Source organism: Notothenia rossii, assembly GCF_949606895.1.
Source record: "Notothenia rossii genome assembly, chromosome: 5".
Lineage (NCBI taxonomy): Eukaryota > Metazoa > Chordata > Actinopteri > Perciformes > Nototheniidae > Notothenia > Notothenia rossii.
This window is the reverse complement of record NC_136903.1, coordinates 22,170,158-22,191,923: the sequence shown is the minus strand read 5'-3', so window position 1 is coordinate 22,191,923 and position 21,766 is coordinate 22,170,158. Positions and strand designations below refer to the sequence as shown.

The 21,766-nt window shown below is 39.4% G+C and overlaps 1 protein-coding gene across 1 annotated transcript; it reads right to left on the bottom strand.

Annotated features, from left to right (window-relative positions):
• Positions 1-253: 253 nt before the first annotated feature.
• On the bottom strand, positions 254-8,581 carry ehf (ets homologous factor). Its single transcript, XM_079681128.1, has 9 exons — positions 8,363-8,581; positions 6,101-6,215; positions 5,372-5,629; positions 4,214-4,258; positions 4,054-4,098; positions 3,893-3,955; positions 3,735-3,773; positions 3,429-3,624; positions 254-1,007 (listed from the first exon to the last, which is right to left on the bottom strand). Exons 2-9 carry the CDS (start codon positions 6,174-6,176, stop codon positions 908-910), a joined length of 822 nt encoding a protein of 273 aa, XP_079537254.1. The 5' UTR covers positions 6,177-6,215; positions 8,363-8,581; the 3' UTR covers positions 254-907.
• Positions 8,582-21,766: the final 13,185 nt, after the last annotated feature.

Below are 21,766 nucleotides of genomic sequence, written 5' to 3'. Positions count from 1 at the left end.
TGATTTTCAAAGTTAAGCGTGAAACAGATTCACGGTGAACAAGGCGTTTTTTGTTGTTGTAAGCCACACAGTGGATCTATTTTTTACTTAAGTCTGAAGAAAAATGTCTTCAATTGAATTATTAATGCTGATTAATGTGGTTGATCAGAATAACATTTATTTGACGAATAACAATTTAAAGTACAGGAATTGTACTCATCTTGTTGACAACAATACCACAAATATTGGAGACATGCAATCCGGAAAAAGGACATTAAAGTAAAAACAACACGCTTTATTTGTATCAAACATAAGCAAACATTTACACACTTTCTTCACAGCTCAGTGAATGCAAAATATCATGGAACCAACCAAATAAACAAACCATTCTATTATGTTGATGTAAATATGTATCACTTGTTTATGTGTTGTTTGCTTCATACAGTAGCTGTATTGCACTCATGGAAGGTTGATGTATTATATATAATTATATATATATTTTTATGATGATCAAGCATCCTTCCCAAAGGACACTTCACAGTATGAATGTCAAAACATACATCGGTTTGCCATGTGTGTTTTGAATGCTATCAACATTTGCTCCTTTGGGACCTGTAATATCTGAAAAAAATGCCATGTTGGCAGTTTGGGATATCCTTTTCATCAGTGAGACGTAAACACACGGGCGTAAAAGAGGTTTGGCTGCTGTCATGCTGGTTCAATAAACAACTTTAATAAGGCACAGTAAAAAAGATCTCAGTTAAGTGTCACAACACAGGGATGTATGTAAAGAAAGACAAATAATAAGGCAAACATATAATTATCAACAATGTGTAAACAGTTCAAACATCTTTTTCAAACACGGTACATCAAACCTACAATCAAAAACATATTTTGCATATAAAGAAAACATAAATAAAAAAAATTGTCACTTGTCTGACTCCCTCCATCCTCTCGCATTCCTTCCAAACTTGTAAACCAGTCTGCGACCGTCTACTCGCTCCAGGATTTCTCTTTTGTAGTAATATCTGTAATAGAGAACAGACGAACATTTTCAGACGGATTAAGAATCAGTTCATTACAATAATCTAAAACGTCTTTGAAAACATAGAGAAACACAAAAATGCAGTGTATAATTTGCAAAGGAATCCAGTAGTCATTGAATTACTTGTGGTTATTCTCTCGTACGTCTAATACAGGGGTGCCCACACTTTCGGGCTGCGAGCATCGGCACCTCGAAGTGGCGGAGAAACTGTGGCGCGTTTACACTTATTGTGCCGCATTTGCCAGATGAGGAGGTGAGGATCTTTCTTTAGTAGGCTATAATTGTATACATTGGAAGGCTGGTAATCAGCTCGCCGGTGATTTGCAGCTGGCGCGGTTGACCATGCATACGTGGTGAACTGCGTTTTAGAAAATACGAGATGTCAGAATGGCTTACCTGTACAGCAATCAAGTGGCAAAATGCCATAGTAAGGATGGATGATAGGCTAACTTTTTTTTTTTTCAATTTTTGCGCACCCCTGGTCTAATACATCTTAATAACATAAATTACAGCATATTGTATTCTGAAGTATGGACGGAAGCATATTCATAGTTAAAGGATCACTTTGGTGATATCCATTCGTTTTTGATAATGAAAAGATCCTTTATCATTTATAATGACAAGTACTTTCTACAAAAGCCTCATATACTGTAACTTCATACACAGTGCCATTGAGTTAGGAAAGGAAACACATGAATTAGGCGTGCAGTCGCTGTGTTTTTTACTTACAACAAACCTGAATTCCACCTGACTTTGCAACATTGTGTAACATGCACAATTCTATGTTACTTCCTTATTTATTTCAGGTCTAAAGTATATTGGTTAAGCCTGGGACTTGAGGCTTGCCAACAACAATGCTGCAGCTCCTGGGCATAAAGCCTTTAATGCTCTTGTAATCTTTGAATTATGAGTCAATCCTACGTACCGTGTGGTGGTGAAACAAGCACACCAAATTCACAGCAAAAAATGAGATAGTCCCCCAATTTCATCCTGTTTCATTAATGATCACTTAAAATGACATCAACTAAGCATTTTTTTTTATTATACTTTCAACAGACTATTTTGAGACAGTTTTTAAAGATGAATGTCCTTTAATAATGTCTAATAATGTCAGTATATGAACAAAATGATTGAAAGCCACAGACAGGCAGCCAAAGTTAGAGAGTTTTGGTTTGTCATTATTTTTTAGATATGTGGAGCGTAGCAAAAGTATGGTTCTGTCAGCCTTCCCTTTCACTTTTGTCATCAAATAATCTTTGCCTTTCACAAAAAAACCATGCATAGTTTGTCCTTCCCTCGATTCAGTATCAGCTTTCTGAATTATACGTTTGTTTTTAACAAGCTTTTTGAGGTTCTCCGATTACTTCAACCATTTTCTTTGTACTCCATTGAATATGAAATGAAATGTAATCAGAGCTATCCATTACTCCTGGTTTAAATACGATTCATTTTCATTAAATGTTGTAACATTTTCAGAAATAGCCAAATTGATTTTGAAATTTCCTCCAAGTTCAGTCACAGGAAATTGAAATGAAAGGAAACTAAGTTAGTTTGGATGTTATCCCATTGCTTTTGTTATCCATAGTACCAGTCTTTTTGGTGATGCAAGCTGCAAATCCTTCTGCTGCACCACAGTAAATGGAAAATCAGCTTTGGTGGTCACACTGACAATACCTGCGGGCACATTTTGTAGTTCCCAGTGGTTTGCATGACAATGAAATTAAGCTAGTTAGATTAGCTCATTTGAATATAAAGCTGTGACTATTGAAGGAGCCGGATAGCTTTTCTGAGGAGAAGGCCATCTCAGTTCATTTGGGAGAAAAGTGAAAAGAAAAAACTGTAGGTAATCAGTAATGGGAAGAATGTGCTTTAAAGAGTTGAGTTTGCTGTTTTAGATGGGTAACTCTTGCTCATGTCACCCATAAGCATCTAAAGTTATTTCAAAGTCAATTTAGTTGTAACTGTTTCAGTGGCAAGTGCATTATAAGCTGCTTAAGTAAATTGGATTAGGAACAGTGAAATGTCTTTCTCATCACAGATCACACAAGCTCTGCCAAACAAAGAAAAACCTCTATGTGCATGTGGGATGTTAACTGTATTAAAGTGAAAGAACTTTATTTCTGCAGGCAAGTTTGACTCCCTCAGAGGGAAAAAAGTAACTTGAAGAAAAGCAAAAGTATAACCTACATGATAACATTTATAGGCCACAGTCTCTACTGAATACAGTGCATTAAAATCAATGAAAGCTAAATGTCAAGAATGTCTCAGAAATCAGATCTCAACTCAAATGACAACGTTTGGGAGATATCACATCTGTATCTGCAGCCTTTTTTCTCGAATGATTGATAACCAATGTCTGCTTTTATATTTATGTGCATGCGTTTTATGATAGCTGCTGATGTACCTCATCGCCCGGCTTAGTTTCTCGTAGGTCATGCTGCTGTTATTCTTCTTCTTGCCCCATAACTGTGCCACTGCCTCTGACTTAAGGAAGCGGAAAACCCCCTCTGTCCGTTCCTCCCACTTGATCAGCCCGGGGTTTCGCTCCGGGTTCAGCAGAATGTCCCTGATGAACTCCCACAAATGGGTCCCTCTTGGATCTTTGGGGACAGGAAGTAGGTTGAATGGTACAAATGAACATTTTACAATATTTACGCTATTGGGACAAAGAGAGGATAATAAAATGTACAAACATTCTGATATTACTTACTGTGTTTCTTGACCTGACGATTGAAAGACCTTTTGATATCTGAGAAAAACAAATACAATAATTCTCTCATTTATTCATTTATTTATTTGTATTTGTCCAACTTTTATTGCTGTTACATTTAAAGGCATGTTGTATTGAACTTATTTTAGATTACTCACCAGGGCTGGACGGGGTGGGGGAGGCCACAGGGGCGAGGGGGTGAGTCAAAGGATCGTAGATTTCTAAAATAATAGAGGCAAGAAGAATCAAAGTCAAAAATTGTATCTGGGACATGAAGATTAGAAAAAAATAATAAAGCAGACCATCAAATGTAAAGTACCTCCAGCTGGATAGCTGACATCTGGAAATGGACAGGAGAAGTCTACTATAAGGAGGGAAAGAAAAGGTGCAGAGAATGACAGATGGATTAATTGGATTCAAACAAATATCTGTTGACATTTATTTTCTTTACTGACTAACAACTTGTTTGAGAGTCTTACATTCTGGTTTAAGTTCCAGTTGTCCCAGGTCCACATGGTACTGCCCTGTATATTGGGGCAAGAAAGAATAAGGAAGTTATTTATTTGAACTGAAATCAGGGAATTCCAATTGTGTATAGATTGGATTTTAACTTCCTGCTTCATATCGAGCTATCAAACAGTCCCAAATGCCTTTTTAGAGAAAGTCATTAAACTTCAGCACATTCAGTTGAAATCTATTGAGTAGCTGTATGGTATATCTAGATAATGTTACTCTTAAAGCCCAAACACATGATGGTTTGGTGTTATCAGTGAAATTAAAGCTTATCTATTTATATAAAGCAGTCCTTTAAAGGATTGAAAGGTGGTTCAATACAAATCTGGGATAAAAAAAGGTAGAGGAGTAACAACACATATTCTTCAACAGGACGGAGTGTGATACATGTAATCAAAATGTTGATAACCCTTAACACTCACATTCCCATAGTGTTACCCTTTACGTCAGCCTATCGTTTTTTGTGGTAATTATATACTGGTATGAAAAACAGATGGACAAGGATGTCTGATAGGTTAACATGTAACACTTTTTCTGAAGACACTGAGCTGTTTTTTCCCAGCTTGTATCAACAATAGCAGCTTTGTGCTCTAGCTTGGTTCGCATTGGATGTCTCTCTCACCTTGAGGTTAAACCTGTTGTGCTTGGTCCCTTGCCATGACTGCTGTTTATAAATTCCTTTAGACATTAGATAAACAATGCTGTTCTAATGTCATTAACATATATTGTTACACAAGAATAATTGTATTGCTTGAATTTCCTCAAAACTACATTTGACACATTTCTATAGTTAAAAGCCCAATGAAGACGCCTTAAGCCTCTGCGCTCGACTTACAACTTTCAGCTTTCAACTCTAATACAAAGAACTGTGGAACAGCCAGCTTGTTTCTCAGCTTTAAACCCCCTCTGTGCTTTGCTACTGTAGGAGACCTGCTAGAGCGAGAGAAAACAACAAATCCATCATCTCCCTCGCCCCCTATACAGCACTGCCACCTCTGACCGGCTCTTTGATCCCTACTCAGCAAGACTCAACTTGAATCACCCGGCTTCTCTTTTATTGGGACTAATCATCTTCCTTCCCCCCCACCCCCCCTTTAGTCCCCTTATCCGACTCTTAGACTCACCGCTCCACTTGAGATCTGTGATGCTGTGGAAGAGAATGGGTCCCACGCAGCCGGCAGCGCGGAGGAAGTCCTGGTAGCTCAGGCTGCACAGTTGATTGCCGTCCATATCAAAGTTTTGGAAGGGAATGCTGGAGGCATCGATCTGGTTCACGTCCATGACCTGCTGCAGCCACTCCCACACCTGGTATTTACTCCAGAACTGAGGCTGATTGTCACGAGTCCACAGATGACTTGTGTAACCAGACATCACTAAAGGAACTGGAGACAGACATGAACACATTGGAAAAAAACTTGTATGTCTACATCAGTGAATTCCTTTTGTTTTGATGTAAATACAAATGCTAAACATGAATTCCCCTCCTGAAGGTATTTGCTAATAATTAACCCACAGAGCAGTTTACTGGAAGAGCTGTTGACCTACTTCTGAGTCAGGAATCTCTAATATGCCTCATGTGTTTAATAACTTTGAGCTCATCAGGTGAGCAATACATTAGTGGCTAATTGCTGAATGCTTTTCAATTTGCTTTGCAGTTTTATATCCAGCGAGAGAACTGAATTGTTGAACTCAGATTAATCATAGTATTTTCAACAGAACAAATTAGCATATATTCTCAAAGCATTTTATGGTTGTATTCAGACAAAATAATTAAGTGATTTACGTCAGTGAGGAGTGCATACTTTATGCCAGGAAATATAGTAGGCTTAATTAGAGTTGGTCATAAGCCTCACCATCAGGGTAGGAGTTGTTAGGGCCCCAGGTGGTGGTCAGCTGGCTCTCAAGGGTGGTGGTTGAAGTTACACTCATGTTGTAGCTGCTATACTCTGATGTACCATGGCCCAGGGGCTGAGGAAGGAGAGGAGTAATTTAGTATATGGATCAATACAATACAATTACAAGTGTAACTATAATTCATAGGTTCAAATATTATGTTGTGATATCACTTAAAATATTCATAAAAGTAATACATCAAATATAATAATGCTCAGTTAGTCTATTCAAATAAATGTCTATGTTCATTAAAGTGATATATATATTGACACACGTTTAGATTTCTAATGTTCCACCAACCCAAGCTGGATTCAGACTAAGCAAGAAGGATTCACAGGAAAAGGGTGAAGGCATGTAATACAACAAAACCTTATATCATTGATTTACGCGTCATTGTTTACTTTTTGCTCTCTTTGCTTTGTGTCAGAGCAAATGCAAACCGAAAACCCTTAGAGATGCTGCTTCACATTTAACGAAACAAAAACATTGGGGGTCTTTAATTGTGAAGAAGCAGCTACAGGAAATGCAATGTGTTGGTCAATGCAGTGATAAAAAGCATGATAAAATCAGCCAAGATGTTCCAATTGTTCAAATAAGTTGAATAATAATGTTTTATGTTTGTATCCAGCCATGCTTATTAAGCCATTCAATTGCACTAACAATAGTTTCACAATGGAAATCTATATCAGCACAGCTTATGGGTTTTGTAAGCTGTCCAGTGGACTTGCAGAAAATACATATGAATGGGTCAGTTAAGATATATGTTTTAATGGAGTCCTATTTGCTGGGGAAAAAATGTAATCTGTTTGCCATTTCTGTAATCACATTGGTTTTTGACTGTTTGTAGTGCCTTCAGTAAAGGCTCAAAAAGGCTAAATAAACATAAACTTTCTAACATGCTGCTGTTTGTGGTTTTATTTAATTTGTACACTGATTTTACATATTACCACTTTGTCAGTTGAGTTAGTGTTTTGTAGCGAACGTGTTACACAGATCCCCCATGCATTACATTTGCCGTTTGTGCTGTATACATAACATAAAAGTAAATAAAAGGCATGTTTCAGACCTAACCAAAAGTATATTTGCATCCCATGTAAATAACGCTCTGAATTTCAGCAGCTCCACTGTTTATTCCAGCAAGAAGGGTTGACGATGTACAATAGCTGAGTCATGACAGACACTGTTCACTGCCAATATATTTGGTTTTATGTTACTCTGTTCTATGGTAATGGATTTTGAAATGTTGTAATATAACACCCTTACTGTTACGGATTAGTTTAGTTTTCAATATTGTTGCCGTAAGAGGGAACTGCTTCACTTTCTTCATTAGCCTACTACAGTGTTGTTAACACAGTTGACAATCCTTATTGGAAACATTTTCCAACATTTAAAAAAAGCTCCCGCAGTGAACTTTAATTGTTTTAAACTGTGCATTAATAATCTTTCTAAGATGAGAAATGTCAACGAGTCAGCAAAAAGCTATCAAAGGTTATCACGATGGGCAATCCACCAACACCTCACCAGTTGCCGGGAAGCTCTTGGTCACAACTTCATGGCAGGTCATAAACAAACTTAAGCCAAGCCCTGTCATACATAGTGCTATCAGCCTTACACAGACATACAGTAGAGACACATTCCACATCTTAAAGATCTGGTAAATCCATTTTATAACATCTTAAAATCAAATTCCTGATTAGGTTTCTCTAGTAGATAGTTACCACATGTCATATTGCCAAAGTAGATAATTTCCTCAGTTGACAGTCCTCTGTGTCTTAATCCTTACCATTGTAAAAACTGGTATCGAGGAATCAGCAAGGATTATATGTAACAGTACTTAAAAAAGAGACATATTAACCGTTAGTTAAAAAAAATACTCCATTGCATATGCAATGGTTATGAGGTGAGGAGGTAAGCATGCAGTTCACACAAGGACAATGCAGTCCGTTACTATACGTTTTATTTCAGTAATTGTATCCTTACATTTTACCTGATTAGATAATCAGTTTTTTATTTTTCCAGTATTTCCACACCTGTACATCCTAAAAATAATAGATTAAAAGGCCAATGAAAAAAATAAAATCATTATAACTTCCCACAATAGTATCAAATTACATGGCATTAATACACACTGAGCCTATTAGACTAGCCTTCAGTTTGATCATACTGTGTTCAGTCATTTTGAAAAGCTCTGCTGGTTGCCCAGCACTAGTATGGCAGCTTACCAGAGAAGTAGAATGGGGTAAAATCAGGCCTGAGGTAGATCCTCTCTCAACACCGCTGAATATAATTGATTTCTGGAGATTCCAATACTATAGAGGACTAGTGTTAGGATTAAGACGAAGTGAGTCCTTGTGCTTCACAAATGTTTTGAATTAACAAATGAAAGTATGCAGACACACTAGGTGCTGCCCCACCACAAAAGGTTTTTTATCCTTCTAACTTCCTTGTCCCTCACCAATTGGCTACCTGTCCTTGCTCATACCAGGCTGGCATTTGCATAATTCACACCCACACACACACCTGGTGTGACTTTTATTTTCCCCATTGGCACTGTTTCCTTGCACTTGCTCTCACACACACATACACTAAAGCAGAAAAGCACACTCCTGAGGAGATGCATAAACAGGCATGGATCCAAACACACACAATAGCCCATAGAGAATACACCAAATTGCTGAAAGCCATTGTTCATATAGTTGCTTAAAATAGTGTTTAACCTTCAGAGAAAATGTCCCCTGTGTTATTATGTTACACAATATTTGTTATATGTATTTCATCATGACGAACGAGGAGCTGACAGTTTAGATAAGAGGACCTGAGAGAATTTGTTCCTTTTTGAAAGTCGCTGGAACAGCATGGTGGATAAACATACGAAAAATACCTTTACCAGGGTTAAACATTAACAAATGCCCTTAAATGTGTCTTTTCACATGGTAGCCTGTTTCAGTTTCGAATTTGGAAATTAAATTTGCGCTTTTAGGGTGAGCTTATTTAATTTTTGCTTAAAGTTATGGATGCCTTACCCTTACCTAGTATATCGGACTCTTAACAACTCTTAAAATTATTTTCAACGTCATGCAGTGATCTACCCAACAGGTGACTATGAGAAGACTGACAGATGTCAATAAGCTATGGAATGCCCCCTGAAAATCCCAGGGAGCACACGAACAACGGTGACAGGAGTTGAAGATCAAAAGTGGGTTCATAATTATATACCAATTCCTACTTGTTTTGAAAAGGATAACAGTATCTATGGAGAAGTAAATGTGTTGAAAAAGTATTTTTCCTGAACTCCCCGTTATGCCACCGTTATCAATGCTAAAATATTAACTGGTGCTCTTGACTAACACAATCAGAGGAAGTTCAAACGCTCTATTTTTGCTTGACACCAATTAGGGTTTGGGCAAAATGTAACATCTCTGATCTAAGATCTAAATCCGATCTAGCCTTGTACTACTACAATACCTCTTGGGACCAGAGGCACTAACAGTATCATGTTGATCATTGAAGTGACTTTGAGCAGGGTTGAACCGTATAATATGTGGAAGCAGGGAGAAATCTGTGAGAAAGTATGTCAGGGTTCTCCCGGTGCTTGAGTCTTATGGAGGTAATCAAGAGGTATTGCTACACAAATATACTACATTAATTTGCTCATATGAAAAGTCACATCACAATCATTTCTAAATGTCAATATTTATTTACCTCAAGGGGCCTGACATTAATGTCCTTGTACTCATTCCATAGATCCCTGTGATCAACAATGTTGGCTTAGTTTAGCACTCTCAACGGTTCAAACTGAGCTCACTTTGGAAGCTCTCACTCTAAATATGTGTGTGTGTGTGTGTGTGTGTGTGTGTGTGTGTGTGTGTGTGTGTGTGTGTGTGTGTGTGTGTGTGTGCGCATGTGTGTGTGCGTGAGTGCGTGCGTGCGTGCGTGCGTGCGTGCGTGTGTGTGTGTGTGTGTGTGTGTGTGTGTGTGCGTGTGTGTGTGTGTGTGTGTGTGTGTGTGTGTGTGTGTGTGTGTGTGTGTCTGTGTGTGTCTGTGTGTGTGGGGGTGACTTGGACTCCTGCCCAAAGCTCAGCCTCGGATGTAATGAGGGAATTCAGTGTCAGCATGATTATCTCTAAGAGTTGCCCTCATCTCTTCATCCACGCCAGATCGCTACAGTGCTAATGGTAAAAAACACCGCCCATCCTGATTTCCCTGAAACTCTCTGAGACTTTCCATACCTGCATGGGTTACAGATGATTCGCCTAAAGCCCTCCCTGTGGCCCCATTGCAAACTCTTCGTAGCACATGTGCTATTTTCTAGATTCTTCTCCTATTTTCTGTTTCCCATCCTCTTTCGAAAGGGTAAAGTGCCCCAAGAGTGTAATTTGGGATCCAAGCCGTGTTTGGTACCATCCCACCGTGAATGCCTGACCAGACTTTACTGCATTAAGATGTATACGCCCATCAGCAGTGAACTTAAGTAATACACTCATTATGGCGAATGGTTTAGCCTGCTTCTAACTTTTTTAGTTTTTACCCTATAACCCTATATTTGTTGCCATGTCACAAGGAGAGCCTAGTATTTGGCATCTCATTTCACGGATCTTCGTTCTGCTTTTTCAGGGTGGATGTGGGTCGACATATGCAGAAGTCCACTGGGGGAATAGCAAAAGCGAGAGAGACAGAGAGATCAAAGTCTGTCACATCAACCGTGTGAGTCAGCCTACCAACATCGTGAGAGGCAGTAAAGACATCTTCCAGACAAAAGAAAATGTCATCAAAATACAGGCATTATAGACAGTGTCATCTATTTTTAAATAGAGAGTCAGAGAGGCTTATGTCACCCTCCAATAATAGTACACTTCTGATCCATTTAAAGAGACGCTTATAACTTGCTTAGTGGTGCTGTGAAATATTAATGCTTTATTTGAGGATGCGGTCAAAAGTTTCTCTTTGACAGGGACGGCTGTCAGCGCTGTCATTCAGAAGAAACAGACATGACAGGAGGAGGGTACAGTTTGCATGCTCTAATGAACAGGAACTTATTAGCAGGAGTATGTCTATTACTGTCCCACTTGCCTCCCCTCTTTCATTAGCTGCTTATCACGCCCGTTAGTGTCTTCTTTAATACTTCACATTTTGATTAGCATATGATCCGAGGGGGAAAGACGGAAAAATCATTTTATTAGTGTCAATTACTGCTACAAATGACAATTTCACTGCCTAAATTGTAATTTCACGTTTCTTCCCTGTCAAAGAACAATGGCTGTGTAATTACAGTAATGAGAAGTGCAACAGAAAAAATGAATTATTCACAATCCTCTTCCTTTCTTGTTCTTTTGAACTACGCCATGTCGGTTTGCTTGTCATCTGGCCGGCGGTATAAATCACTCTGCACTGAGAACACAGATTCGGCATGTCTGACAAATGATATGTTCAGGTGCAGGAGTCTTAGTATCATGAATGATGTAAAAAAAAACGTTTCACCTGCAGGAGCTTCAGTGCCCTTGAATGTGGGTCCCTCCTGTGCCTGTAGGGGACACTGTTGTCTCATACTGCTGGGGATCTCTGAAAGCAAGGTTATGTGATGAGTGAACAACACTGATACGATATACGAATATGTAGGCAATGAAACATGCTGCCTGACAGCTTTCGACTACGATGTCAACGGGTGGTGCTACCCATATAGGTTACAGTAACCTACATACACCATCTCCACCAAATCCTGAGGGAAATATCTCAAAGGTGTAAGAAGGATACATGAGAGAGGAAGACAGATGAGAGACGCAGAGGGTCAGTGCTGGACCGGTTTGTTGTGACATAGCGATACTGTACAGCCAGGGGCAGCCCCTTTTGTTTCAATTAAGAGATCTCAGAGCTGTACTACCATCACAGTTTTTCCATTACATCAATGACTGTTTGTCTCTTTTAGTGTTCTAACTACAGCAGGTACAATAAATCAATGAACCAAAGGGAGTTTGGATGTTATGCATGAGGTACTTATCTATAGTCAGTGTTACCTACAGTTCCCCCTTAATATACTGTATGTACATCTTCTTCCACATAGTGTAATATGCCTAGCTATAAAACCAATTGACCGCCAGGGACAAAAAAATCTAAAGTTGAAGTAGATGGTGGTCGGCACGCAAGACGGAATGGATAACGTACAAAAGTTAATCGATATCCCGGTCAGGCCTTATAGCCACCATAAAGCAAGGACCACCAAAAATAAACAATTCTAACCAACTAGCCTATGGGAGACAGCTATACAGTTCATGTTTCCTCGGAGAACACATGAGTTTGTGGTCTGCTTCCTTGATCTGGCAGTTACAATTCCACAAACTACCCAACTGATCGAAGCAGTGGTAGACTACTGCCATAATTGTGCTAAGAATGATATGTTGTTGAGGTAATATCTGTTTTTGCACTTTGTCCCTATACGTAATAACTACTAATAATTCAAGCTGAGATAAATACTATGTTTATTTTGTACAAACTTGTTGAAAGGGGTCATGTGTAGTGAAAATCATATTCAAATGGACTTTTCCATAGCACTCAGCTTTATAGAGCGGAGTTATGACGAACAGTGACTGAATGTTTCGATTTTGCATGCCCCTACTTTACTGTTTAGGTTCCCTCTTACCGCTCTCATTATTCAAATACGCAGTCAGCTGTTTTCAGTGCTGAACTCACTGTATGAAAAAAACAAAACAAAGTTTGCAGCTAGCTGGTGGACAGATTGAAGCACTAAGCACGTTCACCATATTAACATCCAACAGTTATTATATATCAATGCTTAAATGGTGGTTGGCTGGTACATATTGTTATTTGCACACAATTTGCATGTTGAGAATTAATAGTCACTGTTAAATATAAAGATGAAGTCAGCAGGCTTGGTTAGCAGATTGTAAATATCTCCAACTGCATGGTTTCACATTTATAGAGACTTCATGGAAATAGTATACAAATAAACAGTAATAAATTAGATGTTTGTCGGTACAGCATTTCTCGATCTTGATATACAATCAGCAAGGAATATTTTCAATTTTTAGCTTTAAAAAATCAACAGGTCAGTTTTAGATATACAAGTGAGTGCAATGCAAGGATACCAGCCAGCATTTTGGTGGAATCAGTGCTGAACACAGAGTGGCAGTGGAATGGACATTAAAGTACATGCGCTGTCTGATTGGGTAATTAGTCGGGCGTTGGCAAGGCTTGTGGGTAAAGTAGTTGCCATGGAAACATACAGTATGCCTGTCATCTGTGTCCACCCCTCATACAAAAACACCCCTATTTACAGGTTGTCTGCAATCAAGAACTGAATGAAATGTGACCAGCGGCTCATTTTGAAAAGACCAATTGTCGAACCTGAATATCACATGAGTATCGGCTCTAAAGACTGAGCCATATTGTCAGCTAACCTTTTGTGTAGGCAGGGGGCTGATATTCTGCACTGAATTAGCTGGAGTGCCTTCAGAGCTGTCAACCTTTCCTGAAATTACTTACTACCCCTTGCTGCGTTCGCATGATTCTGGTAGTATGATAATTCAAAGAAACCACCGCAAATTCATCAATTTTGACCCCCTCCCGCTGAGACAAAAGTTCTGCTATACTGTTGTACCTTTTTGCAGTTTCACACTCTTTACACGTTAATATATAAACAGGGAAAACACATAACTCAGAGAGCAGCAGGTTTCCATAACATGAGGCATAATATTTGTAGTTTTTCATGTTTTATTTCGTCTAGCAACCTGAAAGCCCAACTCCACAGGTTTAAAAGATGTGTTTAGTTTTGTTTTCAAGTCTGCCATTCAGCTTTGCCCATTTCTAAAGGTATTGGTTGCTGCTATCATTCCACCTGTCCATACTGTCAAGTTATCCCTTCCTAGAGCCACTGCAATGTGACAGATCCGGGATCCATCGTCTTTGTTGAGAATGAATTCTGAAGTTCAGCTGAAGCTAACTTGGCTGTCAGCTGTCACACAATTGACCACTGCGGTTAGTTGGTGTGACCAAAAAGGACATTGTAAGACTTTCAAATCAGCAATGATATATTACATTTGATAAAACCCCAAATAAGGAAGTTCTTATTTGTTTCAGTTTCCATAATAGGATGAGAAATGCAATAGATATCTACTGAAATTGTTGCTGAGTATGACCAGATTGGCTACAACACGAAAAAGTGTCATGCATGTTAGCCTATATAGAAAAAGTAGTCTAACATTGTATTGTACTGTAACACATTGGAAATCTCCTTGTTTTTAAATGCTTTAGTCCTTAAATACCTTGGTTACTCAGTCTATTTGTCAGGACATTTGTGACACTATTTGTGTTTTGACAGGTTAAAGTAAGATTTATGAGTAGGGGGTGTGTATGGGTTTTGCTGGCAGCACAGTTCAAAGCTTTCAGTGGTGTTTTTATGACTCATAGATATATGTTGCGGGCTCATGTGTTTTTGTTAATCTATAAACTATATCTTGTCTCACATGCTTCCATGTTCTCCTCGAAACGTCTTTGTAATGGTGCCACAGGCACTTGGGGATTACAAACAGAACAGCAAAACATTTCTACAAGCCAAAACGAATGCCAAATACTCAACCAAATGTTGTGTCCATTGAGCACTATTCCTGATATGTGCGACAGTTTATTTTATTAGGAATCAATTAACAGATATGAATGGTGGCTGCAAACAGCACCAAGCAGGCTTTTTGCAAGCACAAACAAACAATAAATTCATAAATGCGTTCTTTCTCTATTCACTAATGGCTCACAGGCAAAACAAATATACAAATATATTTTCAACCAGGAATACCAGGACTCATTATCCATCAATAATTGCTCAAGACTGAAGAACTATGCAATCATAGTGACCCGTCTGACTGACTATCATCTCATCAGTGCACTTTATGCTAAACCTATTCCCTTACAAAAGCAGCCAGCGGTGGATGATAGAGTGAAAGGCATACAGAAAGTGATGAAAGGAGGGACAAAAAGGAATGTTGGACCACGACATATGAATAACACGTTTGATAAGTGAATAATGTCTTAGCCCTTCAGGCTGCCATCCCTGTGCCTTTCATTTTCTCTCACTCTAACTCCCTGTCTCCATTATAAAGTTAATGGGAACATTTAAACTGTAATTTGAAAGCTTTTCTGAATTTGTTTGACGGTCTTGAAGTGGCACACTATGCCACCTGCAGAGCGAACAAACGAGGGTAAGGAAGGCGTATGTGAGAAATGGTACAGAAAGACATGATCAAGTGAGGGGAGGAGAGCAACAATTAGCATTCCTGAGGCTGCATGTGTAACTAATTACGTGTGAGCATCGTGACAGGGAGGCTGTTGAGTGCAGTAATGGGATCCCTGCTGCTTAATGAACATGTCACAAGCTTTTGTCTGAGCTAAAGGAACGAGACAATGCCTGATGACCAGTCGGTATCCTGTGTACGTTGTGCAGGTTGCATGTGTTCTTGCAACCTGTGTCTCTTTGTTTGTATGCATGCCTCTGGGCCTGCCAGAAAAAGGGTAGTGTTATTTGATTGCACAATCTCCTGGAGATAACTAACATTCTCTTTTGCATTAACATGTTTTTTACATTCAGTATATGTTGGATTGTTCCATAATTCCATAACATATCCTCTGTTGCATTTCAACTTTTTCCACACACTGTGAATGAATTAGCCCTAAGAAAATACCGTTATTCTCTCCATAATTAGCGTTCTATGGGTGTCAATCACTAAAACGCTTAAAATATCCATAAAAACGTTTTAATGGTTGAGCGAAATAAATAAATTGAGCAAGGGTGCACATTGCTCAGCCTGTGACAAAGACATCTAGTGAAAAAGGAAAAGGTAATGAGCTGTATGGATCTAAATCTTGAAGTCTACGGAGACTTTTAGTCTTGTAATCTTTGCCTTTTTAAATAATGAATGTTAATCATTGTTGATCCAAAAGGCCCTTTGCTGGCTGTCTTGATCGATAGTGGTAACAGTGTTTGGATGTACAATATCATTGCAAAAGTCAGCAGTTATTAAGGATCCCAAATTTCCTTCCTAGTATTTTGTGGTTAATAAAAAAAAAGCAAAACGGAGTATTAATCCTATGAATTGATTGGATTTCCAAGATTTTTTATTTTTCCGTTCCCCAGAGGAATGAATCCCACTGACTGGCAATCAATTCCTCTAGTGCCAGAAGCAGGTTAACGTTTTTCATTTATCTGGTGAAAAATACAAGCATTTACACGATGACCTGCTAAAAAACTGCATGAACAGTCATTGTATCTCAATGGTAACAATATACAGTATCTCTTGCACCAAGAAACAAGGTTTGGATTTTTCTCCACAATATGTGGTGTAATTAAAGATGTTAATGATCAGGTAATTGCAAAACCAATAATAGTGCCATTATATATTTTGTATAAAGATACTGGTTTTACTGTTCAGTGCAAATATACAAGGGTGAGTATTCATTAAACATTCTACCTGCCAAACACAGGCATGTTAGCCTTTACAGTATATCACAAAAAGTGATGTTCTACAAATAATAACCACCCAAATATGCAGTCCCCCCGTCTTTGATAATTCACAAGAAGCAATATGTTTTAAGCTCACAAATACAACAGTGCCTTGTTTGGAAAAACACAAGTAATGTGTTTGGTGAAAAACAATTTCACAGAATGAATCATCTGACTCTTTTTCCGGCATTTGAAAGCAAATGTTCACATATTTTATTAAATCCATGCAGCCACTAAATCTCTTCAATTTTTTTCTCATGATTAATGCCATCCCTGGGTAAAAAAAGCTGCTGAACTTCATTCCAAAGTTGGACGAGTCATCTAATACAGTAAAACATACAATGTAAAGAAGCTCCTCAAATACAATTAAGTCACTATAATCCCTTTCTGGAGAGGATGGGGAGAAGAGAAAGATTAATGGTGTGGAAGGGGTGTGCGGGAGGGGACGCATTATTCACCATTTTGCCCCTCTCGCTCACTTCCTTTCCTGCCCCCGTCCTTTTGAACAGCTGAAAAGTCTGAGATACATTATTGGAGCTAATCAGAGTCGAATGATGAAAGCGCTGAGGTGAGACAGCAGAAATGAACTCGCTCCTCAGCCTGCCTGTTCTCTGTGCCCCCTTTCACTGAGCCTCTGTCCACATGTTCTCTGATAGAGGTGGAGAGATGATGGTGGTGGCGCTGCAGCTATGGTGTAGTCGTAGTGCTGCAACTATTGCACTCTTAAGTCAGGAGGGCTGAAATGACTCTCTAACTCATTACAGCGAGAATGACGGTTACAATAGAGCGTGATTAAAACTCAATATAATTCAATTGTTCTTCTCATTGTCCAGATGGTGCAAGCCCCTCCAACCAACATACCAATGAGTTTACAAATTGAAAGTTAACCAGTATTCTTGTACACACTCCCTCGCAATCCTGAATTAGCTTTACATTTTGTCGTGTGGGTGTCTGTCTGCACAGTGTTGAACATGTATTCAAGCCTCTGTGTTGGGGGTGGATGTCAGGAGGTAGCAGGATGACAGGATGTGCCCTGGTAGTTATTCTAAAACGAGGTTTGGTGCGAGGTGCAGTCAGCAACCTCCTACATGCTTACAGTAAAAACACTGCAAGATTCTCCCTTTATCATATCAGCAGTTACACGAAATCTTAACTTCATCTTCATGCCTTGCCTTGAAGATGTGTTTCCTCATTCCCTTGAGTCATGTGTTGCCGTCTTCCCTCTCTCTTTCTGATGCTGGAAGTATAATAAGCAGAGTGAAACCGTTGCAGTAAAACTGGGAAAAGGGCGGAATTCGAGGTTTGAAGGCTGATCACAGAGACGTTAGATAAAAGAAGTTTGTGCGACTTTGCTAATTTGAGCTTTTCACGCAGATTGGAGTCCCACACCAAGAAAAATAAAGAGACTTCAAACAATTGTCTGTAATGTGTAAATAGTTTGGTGACCGGCCATTAACACCTAGGGTGGGCTTTGAAAGTAGATAGACAAGTAGGCACATTCATGCTTACACAAACAAACAGAGTCACCCTGTGATACATGCGCCAGTAAACTATCACCTCCTCAGTATCTGTCACCACAAAGGATGATCATCAGGTTTTACAAAGCAGTGACAGCCCCTCTGTCCATTCTCATTGTCGCTATTGGCAACCCACTTCTCCCCTGTCCCCTTGCATTATCCCTTTACACATGGCACTCCTCGCCTCAGGATGGACAAGAGAGCTTAAAAGGTTCATTAGGATTTATTTTTGTTCATTTTGTGGTGTGCCCATGGAGTGTTATGGTGCCTTCGCAGCAGGGCTGACCCGGAGGATCAAGCGCTCTAACAGCCCATAAACAGAGACAAGGCCTGCAGATGACAACCTGCCACTGCCCGGGCTCTGTCATCTGCAGCTCACCAAGCCTTTTAAATAGGTGTCTGGGGTGTCATCGTCTCTGAGGGCTGCCTTGTGGGGAGGTGTATAATAAAACCAAGACTATAAACCTGAATGTAAGTGGCACAGCCTTGCCTATGGCGCATGCTGCAACTTTTGAGCAGCAGCAGCAGCAGCAGAATGCAGACTGTGTGAGCTGTAATAGAGAGATAGAAAGAGAGAGTGGTGAAGGATGGCAATGAAAGAGAGGCTTTGACATTAAGAGATGAAGGCAGTAAATCAGCATTAATGCCAGACTGATGTATTCTCTCCACATATGCTAGAATGTTTGTTGTCCACCTGTGGCAGTGCTGTATGGTAGGTTATTATAGGAACTTAAGATAGCAATTTTAAAGATGGCAGATCATAAGTCTTAACCACTGTGCTATTTTGTTCCTGTGAGGTTTACCCAGCTTAAGGTTGGATTCCACTACAGCCTGAGTACTTTTCAGTTCTCAGAGTCTTGCCAATAATGATGTTTGCAGTGCCCGCAGTAAAGAAAGGTAGCCTGTCTTAAGCTTTGTTTTCTTTTAAATCCTTTTACTCCACCAGCTATACTGTAAGTGTGCATAGCATTGAAAGGGAAACGAATGGCCAGCAGACATCTGCCAACATCAGAATATCACAAGCAGCTGCTGTCCTTTATGAATACTTTTTTATATTTTCACATACTGTTTGTGATGTCTTGACCCTTGCATCCAGATGGAAGCATCCAAACCGCTATAGGAAATAATAAACAAGGGAATTAATGCTATTCAGAGTTCTCCCTTTGATTGATGAGTGGAAATGTTGTAAAAGGGCTGTTGTAGGGATTCAACAGGATATGTGTTTCAGTAGAAAATGACTGATGCAGATATTTTTACCTTCAAATCTCCTTTTTCCGTGATGTGTAATGGTGATGGCAAGGGGGAGAGGGTGAGGAAATGATGCAATGCATTACACAACTGGTGGCACATCTGGTTCTCTTTTAACTGCCGTATTGTAGTGTGTAGTTAACCGTCACATGGATAGTTTTTGTGGTTCTTCCACAATATCTGCGTAATGATCACTTTCCGGTAAAGGGTCCCTGTGAGAGTCATTATGCCTGATCCGAATGCCGATGACAGGGAAATGGGAGGGAGAGGACGGATGGAGTATGACAGACTCTCTGCTTTCTGATGCCCACCCCCCCCCCCCGTCTCCGGGGGGAAGACTCGCAGCCCCCACTCATACAAAGGATCTACAGAGGAACAAAAGTAATCAGGCCTCTTCAGCGTCAAACTCAAGGATTATGTTTTCTTTTCTGGGAAGCCACATATTGACTCATTGATGTGCTCCTTGAAGAGCAGCTTCCAGTTGTGTACAAGATTACATCCAGGTCGATGGAGTTTAGAGGAAAACCTCCTGACACGCCACATGCTCTCATTTAGATATTATGTTTTTATTGTGAAGGGGCTAAAGTCAGCACTTGACCCAAGGGCTTCATGCATGTTAGCAGGCCTTTTATAAATGGTACAAATGTCTGTTTCAATAAAAAAAAGTGCACTTTCTCAGGAATGCGCAAACATGATTGACTTTTTTATTTTATTCATTCATTTGCAATTTGGATTCAAATTCACATTTTTAGCAATGCATTTGGAGGCAGTAATGTGATGTCATACAGTATAGTGTGGTGCATGGGTCGGCAATAGGCGGCCCGCGGGCCATTGGTGGCCCGCCAGCAATAATATTTGCCCCGGAAAATTATTTTGAGAATAAAAATAAAAGAGTATTTTCAGATTTTTTTTTTTTTTTTACAATATCGGACCGACAGTCGCACATATAGGCTATAATGTTCCGAATAGAGAATCTACCTACACCTGAAGAATGCTTATTGTACTTTATCCATGTTGAGAGTGAATGACACACAGCACAGGCACAAACATTGACAACAAAATCGGAGAAAGCCGCTTGATCATGGAGGGCGAGGGGTGTTTTTTTCCCGGTTGTGTATTTTCAAATTCTAGCGCACTCGGACTGGTTTCTCCAAAATTACCTACCCGACCTTTAAATAAGCGTTTGATTATGTTCCAGCCCGCCTTCTAGTGGCTCAGAATTTCTTTTGCCCAAGGCCAAACTTAATCGCCCTGGTGTAGTGAGTGTGTCGAGGTTCAGGAAGGATGATGGCATAGTGTTGATATGACAGGTTTATATCTAATTTGAAAGTCATTATTAATATTTGTAGCATTTACTTTGTTCAGACTTTGTAGCAATAAATGTCAGCAGGGAATATTTTGCAGATTTGCTCAGTAAAACCGTTCTATTAAATTGTTTGAAGATTCTGCTAATGCAAACTAGTCGCATATCAGTATAGACTTATTGGATAAAGGGAATTATACCACACTTGTGAGTGCAGCTGGAGATGTTTGAACATTACCTAAAATACTTTGTCTTGTTTTCTTTTTACAGCTGACTTGCCGTGCTGTAGGAAGCCATGTTTTCTTATACAAGCCAGACTGCACAGAGAGGCCGACTGCTGACTCTGTACGAAGTGGTTTTGTAGTTAATGACATTCTCTAAAGGTAATCTGCCACTCGGTTCTGTCTTTCTAGGGCGGCATAGCACTGCATTTTTCTTTGTGCTTTTTCCTCAGTGTTCAAATATGTGTTGAAGTTTTATTGAACTGTGGTAATTTGGTTCAGTCTGTTGTCCTACTGGGGAACACAAGGGAACTGGTATGAGCAACACTTAAGAGAAGATGCTTTTTTGAGATACATAAGTAGGACATGACTGGAATGTTGTATTCCACTCTGCTCATCTCTTGGCTTTGCAGAGTTTTGTGGTGATAGAAGCCATATTTCTGGTTACATTTACCTTGAGGTTTATGTTTTCAGTTTGTTTTGTTTGTTCGTTTCTCTATCTGATAACGGAAAAAACTATTTCAACTATGTACCCAATTTTCATGGAACTTGGTGGAAGCGTGTATTATGGGCCAAGAAAGACCCATTAAATGTTGGAGTGGATCCGAATCACAGGGCGGATGTAGACATTATTTTTCACTTATGGAAATGACATTGGCGAAGGTCTGCGCTCTCCAAGTGCCTTTCTATTTTGAGATGTAGCCATGTTTGGCAATATTTGTTTGAACCCCATTAAGTAATGGGTATATGTTTAATTAATCACTATTAGTGTCTGAATTCCTTCCATGCACTGATGATGATGCACACAGCACTGAAAAACTCAATGAGAATAA

Bases quoted from the DNA above. Each gene is read 5' to 3' on its own strand.
- ehf (XM_079681128.1), bottom strand. From the start codon at position 6,176: ATGAGTGTAACTTCAACCACCACCCTTGAGAGCCAGCTGACCACCACC. The intron at 3,774-3,892 runs GTGAGTAATCTA...TGTTTTTCTCAG, and splicing joins CCCCACCCCGTCCAGCCCTG to ATATCAAAAGGTCTTTCAAT. The intron at 3,625-3,734 runs GTAAGTAATATC...CTGTCCCCAAAG, and splicing joins TCGTCAGGTCAAGAAACACA to ATCCAAGAGGGACCCATTTG.